The 12,651-nt window shown below is 45.3% G+C and overlaps 1 protein-coding gene across 2 annotated transcripts in view; it reads right to left on the bottom strand.

Annotated features, from left to right (window-relative positions):
* Positions 1-12,651, bottom strand: part of PRKCH (protein kinase C eta) — a 134,163-nt gene that overhangs the window by 59,404 nt on the left and 62,108 nt on the right. For both annotated transcript variants that reach the window (XM_050336255.1, XM_050336256.1), the window contains exons 3-9: positions 10,103-10,253; positions 9,244-9,278; positions 7,634-7,722; positions 5,930-6,059; positions 4,899-5,026; positions 2,325-2,468; positions 1,394-1,567 (exon numbers count right to left, since the gene is read on the bottom strand). In XM_050336255.1, the coding sequence (XP_050192212.1) occupies positions 1,394-1,567; positions 2,325-2,468; positions 4,899-5,026; positions 5,930-6,059; positions 7,634-7,722; positions 9,244-9,278; positions 10,103-10,253 (851 nt within the window). The remainder of the gene's footprint in view (positions 1-1,393; positions 1,568-2,324; positions 2,469-4,898; positions 5,027-5,929; positions 6,060-7,633; positions 7,723-9,243; positions 9,279-10,102; positions 10,254-12,651) is intronic.

Below are 12,651 nucleotides of genomic sequence, written 5' to 3'. Positions count from 1 at the left end.
AGAACACTTGTTATTTTCACATCTACACTGCAGTTCAGTGAGCAAAGCCATAGCAAAGTGCACAGCAACGAGGGGCAAAACCCACTGGTACCCCACATTTGACCTCAAACAGAACACATCAATATTGGACATTTCTGGTATTTCAGGAAAGGCGTTAAAAGTTGAAATATTATTAAATAAAATAGGAGTTTCCTTGGTTACTAGTGACAAGTTTTGCTTCTGCTATACAGCCCAGGTGCTCTGTGAACCATGTGAGCTGTGTATTAAAAAAAACCCAACACAAACCATCCCATTTCTATTACATGAGTCTACCCAAAGGCTCCACCCTCAATGAACATTTCTTCAATTCCATAGCTGGCTGTTGCATCACCTCACTGAAAAGAGAAATGGGTGGGTGGCAGGATGCATTTGTCTGCTCTTTTTTCTTTTTTTTTTCCAAGTATTTTGGGTTTATGTAGGAGGAGTGAAGCCACAATTAAAAGGGCAAGTTTCTCCTGCCTCTTCTCAGAGGAAAAAAAAAAGCTCTATTGCCATTTAGCAAAGGGCAAAATGCAACTGGAAAGGAGCCCAGGCAGTTGGGAAGAGCTACGCTGCAGAAAATGCTTCAGTCCTAATAACAGCTTAGCTGAGGGACTGCCAAACTCACCTTGCTGGTGCAGGGTTGTGGCCACTGCCTCCACCTCAGCCGCTCCTCCCTCCACCACACCAGCAAGGGGCTCCCACCCACAGGCACACCCCAAATAAGGCTCTCAGTTGGGCAGGCAGTGCATGTGCAGTCCTCCACTGAGGTACACAAGGCACAAATGACAGCAATGCTGCCACTTGTCTTCTCCGCACAAGAAGAAATACCAGCCACGCATGGAGCTGACTCAGTGTCCACCCATGTCAGCCAGACCCTTTCCATTAACCCCAGAAGGATTTTTTGTTCAGTTCTGACCAGCATACAAAGGCTGGCAGAGACAGGAGGCTACCCCTGCTTCCAAGCACAAATCTGAGTTTCCTGAAAATTCAATGCAAACACAGTCCTGTTACAATTCAGGCAGCACCAGAGCAGAGCTTGAGATCTCACAGCAACCAGAGGACACTGCAGTCTGTAGACATTTGCACATATGCATTTGGAAACATTCAGTGGTTTGGAGATGTTTCTAGGGAAGACCTTTGTGTCCTACCAATTTGTTGGGGATCTTAGAATGAGCCAGGATTTTGTTTGCCAAATGCCCAGCAGACGTCAGAGCTGGAATATAGCAGAGTACCCTGTTCACCCTCCAGCAGAGAGCTTTCTCCTGGGTCTAAGATGGACATTTATAATGGGCCAGGGGCCAAATATACAGCTGAGTGCTTCATGCCAGCCAGTGTCAGGAGGAGGGCTGTCCACTGCCTGGGTTATACTTACAGGAGTCTGGAAGCAACAGTAGAGCTTGGTGAGGAACGGGTGGTTCCTTGCTAAGGAGAGGATGCGTTTCTCAGTCATGGTGCATTCAACATCATCGTCCTGGAGAATGACGTCCTTCTTCAACACCTTCACCGCATAGAGCTGCCCACTCTCTTTCATCTTGGCAAGCATCACCTAAACCAAAGGGGAGGGTGAGTGGCAAGGGCTGAGCCCTCGGTCTCTGAGCATCACAGGGCCTCTCGCACCTTCTCACACTGGAAAGGTCAGTCATCTCATGACCAGGCTTGTGGATGAAAGTGAGTCAGCCTGTTAGTCTGGGCATCAGTGTACAATCAATGACACATGCTACTGCCTGCAGCAGGCTTCTCTGGACAGAAATACCCACACACGTTGCTCCAATGTCTGGCACAGGGAAAGCTGGTCGAAGGTCACCCACTGTGCCAGGACAAACTCCCTGGGCAGTGCCATTCATCCCAATTCCCTCCTCAGTTACCAAACCCAAATGCACCATTTCAAATCAGCTTTGTGGCAAAGCAGAGAAACAAAACCCCCGTCTCACCACACTTGAAACCACTGTCTTGTTTCCTTTAAAGGAGAAGTCTTTACATGCTCCAAGAAACGCTGCCCAAACGAGTGCTAACACACACACTTGCAGCTCTTGGTATGGGCCCTGGCATGCAGCTGTTCCTTCAGGTGCTAACTTCTTTCTTTTCTATGATATCCGCTTCTTAACTTTGCTGTCAACTTTCTCTTCCCTCTTCTCCCTGCTCTCTGTAAGCAGCTTTGTTGGACAAAGTAAGTACCACTCAGTACTTGCACTGGAGTACCACTGGACAGCCTGTGTGCCATGTGATGAAACAACTTCACCTACCTTGGAGCTTCTTAAATAAGGAATGTGGTTTCCCACAAAAGAGCCACGAATAACTCTCACCTTTCCAAAGCTTCCCTTTCCCAACACACGAAGGAAGGTCAAGTCTTTGATCCCAAGTTTGCTCTCTGAACTCTCACTAACATTGTTGCCATCCTTCAGGCTGCCTTTTCCCTGATGTCTCAGCGTGGATCTCGAAACCAGTTTCTGTGGAAGAAAGCAAAGAATCACAGAATCACAGAAGTATCAGTCTGCACAGAAATGGTACTTCTGGCTCAGAGGGGCTCACAGATGGTCAACCCATCAACATGGGCGTTTGGGACCTGACCAGGGGCACGGTATAGCCACTGGAACAGAAAGTGTGTTGGTACCACCACCCCACAGAGCTGCCACGTGCCACAGGCCAAACTCAGCACTGCTCAGGGATGTGCTGAGACCTCAGTGCCAGCTCCTGACCTGGATCTGCCCGGCAGATCCAAGAGGCAAACCTGACTCTCTCCATCCTCACTCCCTGTCTAACAGCAGAGCAAGGAGAACTCCATAACTTCTGCAGTAGGTGACGTGCTGGTGAGATCTAGAACCAGAGCAGATTTCATCTGAATTTCTTAGGTTTCCACTTGATTTTAAACTCAGTTCAGCAGGACCCAAACACGTTTCTTTCCCACATCTGGGCTGCTGGCTTCCTCCACAGCTGTAAATTCAATGGAAAGCTGTTCATTACCACGCCAGCAGTGAGGTGCTGTATATTCAGGAATTCCACCAGTGAATTGTACCAGTGTTAGCACACATTTATAGATCTCGAACACAAAGATAAAGTCAGCCTCTGGTGCCCTCAGTTCACAGCTCTCCAGGTATGCGGACGCATACAAATGAGCACTCTCATTCAGTTTATTAGTCTGAACAAACCCACACGGACTTCGTGAGCTCCATCTTGTGACTACTTTGGTGTAGAGCAACGTTCCTCCTGCACAGGAGACTTGTCACCACAGGGAAAGAACCAGGAGCATTCATACAGTGATAGAATGGTTTGAGTCAGAAGGGACCTTAAAGATCATCTTGTTCCAACTGCCGTGGGCAGGGACACCTTCCACTAAACCAGGTTTCTCAGAGCCCCATCCAGCCTGGCCTTGAACACTTCCAGGGATGGGGCATCCACAGCCTCTCTGAGCAACCTGTGCCAGGGCCTCATCACCCTCAGAGTAAAGAATTTCTTCCAAAGATCTAATCTAAATGTACCCTCACTCAGCATAAAGTCATTCAGGGTTGTTCTTAAGGCATACACTTTCCTGGAGCTTTCAGCTCACAAATAACAAGAAGAGATCGTTAAACACCAAACACAGATTTTTATTTTTTTTCTGGTTTCATCTCCTTTTGATGTGCAGATGATGCAAACAACAAATGTTAACAAATGCTGATTTTTGCAGAACTGAGGAAGGAGTGCGGGACTTGTGCTTCCCGGTAACTCCCAGGACAACTGTCCCCCTGAACTGCTACAGGAGGAGGAGTGAAGAAAAGACTGTCTGCTATGAACCAGCTGAAATCCAAAGGGGCAGCACAGCCCAGTGAGCATGCCAGGCTGATACAGCATGATGTGGTTGATCAATGTAGCTGACTAACTGTATGACAAGATTTACCACGTCTGGGAATTACATTTTGGGTTTTGATATTTTCCTTTTTGGTCAAATAAATATAAATAGACTTAAGTTTTATTATGGGTTAGTGTAGTCTCAAGAAAACTCACTTTTCCAAACTGTTCACAAAGGAAACATGATGAAAACTGACCTCTTAGCAAATGACAGCTCTGGTTTCCATTACCAGCATTTTGACTTAAGTTCTTACAGTGTGTTTTAAACTCTATGAACAGATTCAGATATACACCAGCTGGATTTTTAGGATGCCTTAGAGTGCTGACAAGCAGAATTGTACAGATAAAATCTGTACAGATACATCCCAACCCTAGCAACAATCTCACAGGGACCCTGTCTCAGATAGCTAAGACCAGAGATCACAGAATCACAGAATGGTTTGGGTTGGAAGGGACCTTAAAGATGATCTAATTCCAAGCTCTCTGCCATGAGCAGGGATATATTCCATTAGACCATGTTTCTCAAAAGATACTGTGTTGACAGGGACCACAGATTTTTAGCCAGAGAAACTGTAGTGAAGAGTGAAATGGCTTCCCCAAGAACACTCAGAAAAACAGTGATGGAGCTGGGAAGAGAACTAGGCCTCTTGCTGAGCTCTTGTTTTGCTCTGTCACAAGCCACACGTGCAGACAGATCATTTGTGCTTGCAGTGAAAGTGAAACAAACGTATGGCATGAATTATATCGACCGCTAATTATTTAGGGGCCTTATTCTCCTCTCATTCACGACAAACAGATAAAAGAGTGAATGGAGTCACAGCACTGTGAAACATAAACATAGAGCAAAGCAACACCTATAGATTAAAGGCTGCACCAGGGTAAACCTGGATATCAGGCATCCATTTTCCAGGTAAAGCCTTTGCCACAAGCCACAGACAGTAACAACCTACTCCTGCATTCCACCACTCAACACCACCTGTCCTAACCAAAGTTGGGACTCAGCTGTAAATGTTTAAAATAGAGGAGGAAAAAGCCAAAAGAAAAAGACTCACCGAATTTGGGGAAATGCTTCCTGGTTGCAGACCCATGCATGCCAAGGTTTTAGCAAGCTCTGCTGAGTTCACTCCACAGTTTGGAGCAACGTTTGCCTGGCACCGGATGTGGACGTTCATTTTACAGACTGACACGGGTGATGGGAGGGATGGAAAGTAAAAGAAAAGGAACAATTTAAATAACTTGGAGGGATTTAGTGCTGAGAAATAATTTAGCAGTTCTGCTTCAGGAAATATACTAATCTGGATTCACCCTGTTATCTTTAAACTGGAGGGATTTTTATCACTGATCTTAGTAGTAGCAAAATTAGGACTCTCATAAGAAAATAAAATCCTGAAAATCAGGAATAGACCCCAACCTCTCCAAGTAGGATGCCACATTGCCTGAAGCTATTCATAAACACATATTTTTGAGGTACCTAACTAGCATTACAGCTATGCCTTTAGGTACAATTAGTATTTATAATGTCACAGAATTTGCAACAAACATCCCCTGCATTTTCAGATATCTAATTTGAAAGACAGTGTTCAGTTGGAAGCAAAAATCATTCTTGCTCTAATTCATGGGCACACACACACCCTCTTGTGGGAGATGAAGGCAAATGGAGACTGTTAGGATTTTACAGTCTGGATCACTCAAACAAAAACATAACACCAGGACATGCTTTGTCATCAATTAACAGACAGGGTAGTCAGCCTAAAGCAATGACCTCTTTTTCCCCTCGGATGCCTTTTCATTGCCTTATCTCATTAGCTGAGGAAAAACCTTCAGGTAAAGGGAAAATATGAATGCAGGAAGCAGAATATTTTTAATAATGCAAGTTAAACAAAGCTGTGCTGAGAGTGCAAAGTAGAGTCCTTCTGGCAGCCCGAGATTAAAAAGCAGATCAGAGGTTTTTTTAACTTTTACAAAGATGAATATTCATTGCTCAGCTTTCTCTTCAAGGCTGCACAAATCAAGCCCACGTGGTGCACCAGGAGTCTAAAAATAAATGTATTTTGTGAAAAGGCAACAGTGAGGAGCTGCTCACTTTTACACTGTAGACCCTGTCGCATGATTCCCCAGAGCAAGGACCCGCAGTGGTCACAGAATGTCGGGACTTTGTAGTTGTGGACGCTGAACTTATGAGGAATGTTGATTCCAAACCTCTGTTCGGTCACCTGAGGCACCAGAAGAAAAGCACAGGTTTAAAATTCAAATACATATGTATAAGCTGATGTTCATGTACATACAGGCATTTCAGTGCAAAACTAAGGAAATAATTCCGAGTCAGAAAATGTCCTGATCCATCACCTCGCTGAGGTTTACTGCAAGCGAACACTGAATGACCAGCCTCACCTGCTGTGAGCCAGGCCTGCTCTCCTTGGCTGGACTGCCTGGCAAAGCTGTCTAGACCTTAAATTCTTAAAGCCAAGTTAGAACTGAATGTGTGGGTTACCTCATCACAAGCCAATCCCACTGCAGTGTGAACAACAGTAGTTTGTAACCACACAGTTTTCAAATTATTGACTTGTATACTATGTGGAAAAATGTAACTTTAGGTCAAATTGTTGATTTTATTAAATTTAATATAGAATAGCTTTTGCACCTCCTCCTAAAATTCTCAATCCTCTTCTCACCCTCCTTGTATTAACAGGCTTTCCTTTCAGCCACACATTTCATTTTAGCACTTGCTCTCATGCCCTTTTTAACCTTGTCCTTTTCCAACTGTAAATCATTCAGATGTCAAAGACACCTTTAAAAATGTTCCATCGCCTGAAGAAACCAGCCCCCATTTAGCAAATTCATCACTTTTGACTTTGTTTCTCAACATTCAGATCCTGGAAGGCTGAGGAGGAACCCACAACTCCATAAAGAAAAGTCAGGGCTGTGACTGGAACAACAAGTTTAAAGTGAACAGTGCCTCCTCACCTTTGGCTTCTTTTAAAGTAGCTTAAATGTGTTATAAATCCTTCATAATCCTGAGAGAGGGGCGAGGACACTCACTATTTAACTTGTACTTTACCTTTAGGCATTTTAACTCATTTTGATCTGGCTTGTCTTGGGGTTGTCTTAAGAAGTTCACCTCACCAGTTTGGAACAAGAAATAGCAAACAAAGGCATGGCACAAAACACAGAGCTGCCTCGTGAATAAATGGATTTTACTTGATTACCTCAAACAGTTATTAAACAATTTCCAGTTACAGAAATGAGACATGCAATGCATGGGTCAGTTTTAGGTGGGGATGTTACTCCCATTAAATAGAGCCAAAACTAGCAAGAAAGAAAACCTTCAGAAACACAAGTTATGCAAGGATTCTTTGTCACAACATACAGACCAAAGGTGTGGAGCAACGACTAAATGGGCACTTCAGGTTACCAGAAGAGAAAAAAGAGGCATAGCAAAGACCGGTGGTAGGCCAGAGAAACCCACACCAAAAAACAGGCATCAAATTTTGATTGCACCAGAGTTAATCAGGCCAGAAAATTACCAAGGAAAACAGTGGATTTGCTTGATGTCTTCCAATTAAGACACCCAAACTTCCTAAACCATGTGCTAGTCCAAACAGTTATTGGCATCAACAAAACAACAACTGGATGACATTGCTTGGCCTTTACACGTCATCTAACGCTCTTTCCCACTTTTAAATCCATGAATAATGATAACAGAGCAAATTCTTTTATAGGGCAACCCCAGCCACCCTGATAACCCCAGACAAAGCACGATGACCCAAAATAAGCAGCGTGACTTTACCTTGAGATCGGTCTTGTTAGTATTGTTTTGGCACGTGCAAGCTGTAACAATTAGGTGGTGGCAGCGCTTGTGTACAACACAGGTGCATACTAGGAAACAAAAGAGGCATGCTGAAAAGAGTTCTTGAAAGACTCAGGTCACGTCAATCCACCAGCTGGGTTCTTTAAGGTTCAGCTGTATCAACAGCACACAGTAAAGATGTGAAAAATAACTGTGTAATTGGTGTCTTGGAATTAACAAAGTCTCCTAATGGATCTGGAGATGTATCTTTAACCCACTGCAACAGAAATTCTGCACTGGATCATTCATACAGCCTAGAAAAAGCTGCCTATACAAAACAAGGGCGATGCACACAGAAACAACAGTGTAATTTCTCAAATGAACTGAAAAAAATGCTGTTGAAATAACTATCCAGTGAAGAGTGTTTCACAAAACATACAAACCCCATCTTGGAGAACACAGGTCTGAGATACCCAGAGTCATCCCTGCATATCAGTGGCATTGTGCCTCTTAGGCTGGGTATGCAAGTGCCCAGGTTAGTTTGTCCCTGAGACTCAGTGCAATGCTTGGGTCTGGGAAGCTGGATAACTGCTGGATAACTGCAGCAAAATGGGGCAGAGTCTAGCCCACTTGGTTAGTCCCCACCAAGAGGGCTAATCAGCCCTAAACCTGAGCTGGGCTCTCTCCAAGTCTGAAGATGGCTTGGCTGGAACAAACCTGGATTCTTTCATTTTATAACCCAGCACCTGTTTTAGACACCACTAAGACCCATAGCCACTGTCTGCATAAGGAGATTTTTGTAGTGACAACAGTGAATGGCAGGTATTTTTCAGGGTCTCACATATTCTGTTTGTTGCTTTAAGCTTTCACTCATGAAGATCTACCAATAACATTCACTTCCACCCAGATAGATATTTTATGCAGTATGTCCGTTTTGTTTACGTGCAGCTTCCTTTCATATGAGGAACCAATGCCCTGTTATATTGCACGAGAAACAGGCTGCATTAGAAGGCTATAATCAGTGACCACACACCTGTGAAGCACGTAATTCTGGGAAAAAGGGAGAGGAAAAGGCAAAAAAAAGGGAAAGGCAGAACAATAATTAAATGCAAACAAGCACCACATACATCTATACAGCCACTCAGCCAAACCATGCATTCAGACAAAAGTGCTGTGCCAGCCCACAAAGCTGCCCTTTGAAGTCACAAAATCCTTAATTTTACTTCATTTGAACTTCACAGAGAGAGAGAAAGGAAGAGGGTGGCCATTCTAGTAGGGCACTCCAGTGTCACAATACTCGCTGAACATGTCTTGAAGGGACCCCCAGGTGCCTCAAGACTAGTTGGGTGCTGCATGTAGTCAGCAACTCAGTGGATCTGCCCAGGATGAAACTGGACCCCCAGGTGTTTGCAGGAATGTCAGTGGTTGCTCCTGTATGCATGCAAGCCTGACAGATGCTCAAATGCACAGTTTTGGCTGGCTGGGGAGGAGGAGGGGTGGTGACTTCAGAGGAGTTTGTAACTGTAGGATGTCCCCACAGCATGGGAAAGTGCTCCTGAAACAGCACCACATCCTACACACACACACACTGCAGGAGCAGAGCACCTTACCTTGGCACTGGTATCCCTGCTTCCCAAACACGCCCCTGTTCAAAACAACACATGAACATAATTTAGTGTCAGAAAGACGGTCATCTTCCAGGTTGTTTACAGAAGAGAGAGGCAAAATGCAAGAGGATGCCAAATGATCAGATCCCAAGGCAAAACTGCCCAGCAGCAATGGTGCAATCCAGCACAGGGGTGTGAGAGCACAGGAAAGCACTGCACAGGCCATGGCTTACAGGGCAGGCTGTCAACATGCTTGTGTTCCCCTTGTTCCCCCTCACTCTAATTTCTCAAATACCTCACTTCATTACAACACACACCACACATATTAGACAGATCCCAGCAGCCCACACCCCGTTATTATCTCTCCCACTCCACGTTCTTTTGAGACATATCTACCTTTTTCTCCCTGCTCTGCCCACTCCTCCACATGCATCACCCCACACCTCACACGTCTGATGGCTTTTCTGTTCTCAGGAGTTTTCTCTAAAATTTCAAGCAACCATTTTTTTTCTCAGTGCAATCTCAATGCTCCACTCCAGTTAATATCTGGGGTCTTTCTGCAGGTTGCCTCAGTTACTTTTTTCCTCCTTGAAATGACATCTGTGCTTACAAGGCAGGAACGCTGCCTCATCCCCACACCACCCCAGTCTGTTTCCAACATCCAAGATACACATCCCACCCCCGCCTCTCTGCAGTAGACCCTGGTTTGCAGCACAAACCTGCCCTGCTAAACCCGACGGTCAAGGGGTGTCACAACTGGCGGCCCTCAGTAAGGTGCCGGGTGACCGGCTCAGGACTGGGGGTGGCACGTGGGTCCCCAGGGATGGGAAGCTCCAAAACACCGAGCTCGAGCCGTCCTTACCAGATGAACTCCCTGCAGTGTGAGCAGTACGTTGGCTGTCGCAGGTAGGTGGCCATGAACTTGTGCCCGTTCACCTGGTGCACTCGCCTTCGCATCGCCCGCTGGCGCTTCCGGGTGAGGTTCTTAAAAATCCGATCCCTCTGCAGAGTTCCTGTGCAAGGGGGGTAAAAAGTGGGGGAAAAAAAAAAAAAAAAGGCAAAAAACATTAACATCATCACACACAGTTACTACTCCTGGTTTTGCTACGGTGTTCAATTCGGGCCCCCAGCATAAGGAGAACATGGAACTGCTGAAGCAAGTCCAGAGGAGGCCACAGAGATGATGCAAGGGCTGGAGCATCTCTGCTGTGGAGACGGGCTGAGAGAGCTGGGATTGTTCAGCTTGGAGAAGAGGAGGCTCTGGGAAGACATCAGAGCCCCTTACAGTGCCTAAAGGGGCTACAGGAGAGCTGGAGAGGGACTTTTTACAAGGGCATGGAGTGACAGGACAAGGGGAAATGGATTTAAACTGAAAGAGAGTAGGTTTAGATTGGATATTTTGAAGAAAGTAATGACTCTGAGGATGGTGAGACACTAGCATGGGTTGTCCAGTGAAGCTGTGGATACCTCATCCCTGTAAGTGTTCAAGACCAGGTTGGACAGGGCTTGGAGCAACCTGGTCTAGTGGAAGGTGTTGCTGCCCATGGAAGGGGGGTTGGAACTAGATGATCTTTAGGGTTCCTTCCAACCCAGATTGTTCTGTGGTTCTACGATAAAATGCTTTTAAAAGCCATAATTGCATCTCTGCTTTAAAAGTTGGGAGACCATGGTCTAGAACAAGGATGGCATCTGGGACAGGTACAGAAGTTAATTACAAAGGACCTCTTGGCTCAAAATTACATTTTCCATGTAGAAATAACTGCCTTTTCCTATCTTCCTCTCACTCCTCTCCTATATTGAGACACGTCACTAACTTATTAATTCACAAGCTGTAAACAGACTGGAAGCTTAAGGCTAAAGAGTTGTTATAACTCACAGCTTTTTGGGCAATAAATCCTGAAAACATGACTACATGTAACCAAGTGACCAGCACCCCACCTGCTGAGCCAAAGCAGTGCCTTGCTTGGTGAACAGTGTTATACCTTTGGTATTCTCAGGCTACATTTCTGTATCACCATTTGCAGCATTTTTGCTTCCTGTATTATATAAAAAAGTATAGGCTACTTTTTCAATGACTGTTAGTTGTTTGATATGTGCCACACTCAGCTTTCTTTAAAGTGTTCATTTTCCAAAGGTTAGATAATATTTTATAGTGCTGGAAAGCAGGGATCCAGGAACTGCTGACATTCAAATCTGATCTGTCCCAAAATTTACTTTCATTTCAGAAAAGAATAGACTACTTCAGTTGTAAGGGACCCACAACAATCATCCAGTTCAACTGCCTGACTACTTCAGGACAGACCCAAAATTAATATATTTTAAGAGCACTGTTCAAATGCCTCTTAAACACTGACAGGCTGGGGGCACTGACCACCTTTCCAGGAAGCCTGTTCCAGTGTCTGACCAACCTCTTGGTAAAGAAATGCTTCCTAATGTTCAGACTAGACCTCCTCTGGCACAATTTAATATCACAATTTAATTATCTATCAGCATAATTTAATTTCTTGCTGGGTTTAGTTCAGCCATATAACAATTTCCTAGCAAAGCTCAATTTACACAAAACAAGTGACTCCCAAAAGGCAGAACTGAGCTCTAGATCAAGAAAGCCATTCCCATTTGGCAGCAGCCATCTGACACGCACATCCCAGCCAGCTGGTCTCTGGGACCCTCACACAGACCAGGTCAGGCTCAGCTGAGCTTCCCACATCAAAGCCTCATCTGGGGCACACTTGCCTCAGAGGAAAGAAATGCATTTTGTGGTTTTCAAGTCAGTTGCTTTGCAAAGTAAAGGCCCTGAAAACCAGGGCATTCTGGGGACACACACTGGAGTCTGCTAGAGGTGATCGTGCATCAGGACTCCTGCTTTGAGCCTGGACTGGATGCAGGACAAAACCCAGCTCTGGCCAAACACTCTGCATGGATATAATGACACAGGAAGGGACAGGCTGTCTGCAAACTTCCCACCCATCGGATTATCCCGGAGCAGTGGATGGGTAGCAGTACCCAAACACAGCTGTCACCATCCTGCTTATCTACCCACAATAACGGGGCAGAGCAATTCCCTGCTTTCAACTAACTTTGTTGATTAACTGCCAGAGGGGAAAAATAGAGGAAAAGCTGTCAACATGATCAAGGCTTGAAATGTAGGAGTCCCACATCACAGGCGTATTTTCCCAGTCCTTTTTGTGGGAGTGGAGATAAGGGAAACCATCCTGTCAGTACTGAAGGCAGCCACTTCAAGGGGCCATGAGCCACACGATGCATTCCTCTCTGTGCTCTTGCCACACAGGTTCAGAAGCAAATCCAGCCCTAAAGCTCAAGGAGCTTTTTTTCTGCTGTGTCCTCCCAGCCCTTCGTGGGTTCGTCCCCTCCACAGGCACTGATGGAAATCCCTTACATGATGGCACAACT

Source organism: Myiozetetes cayanensis, unplaced genomic scaffold, assembly GCF_022539395.1.
Source record: "Myiozetetes cayanensis isolate MyiCay16 unplaced genomic scaffold, myiCay2020 scf6-25, whole genome shotgun sequence".
NCBI lineage: Eukaryota > Metazoa > Chordata > Aves > Passeriformes > Tyrannidae > Myiozetetes > Myiozetetes cayanensis.
The sequence above is the reverse complement of the archived record's forward strand: the minus strand, read 5'-3'. Positions and strand labels throughout refer to the sequence as shown.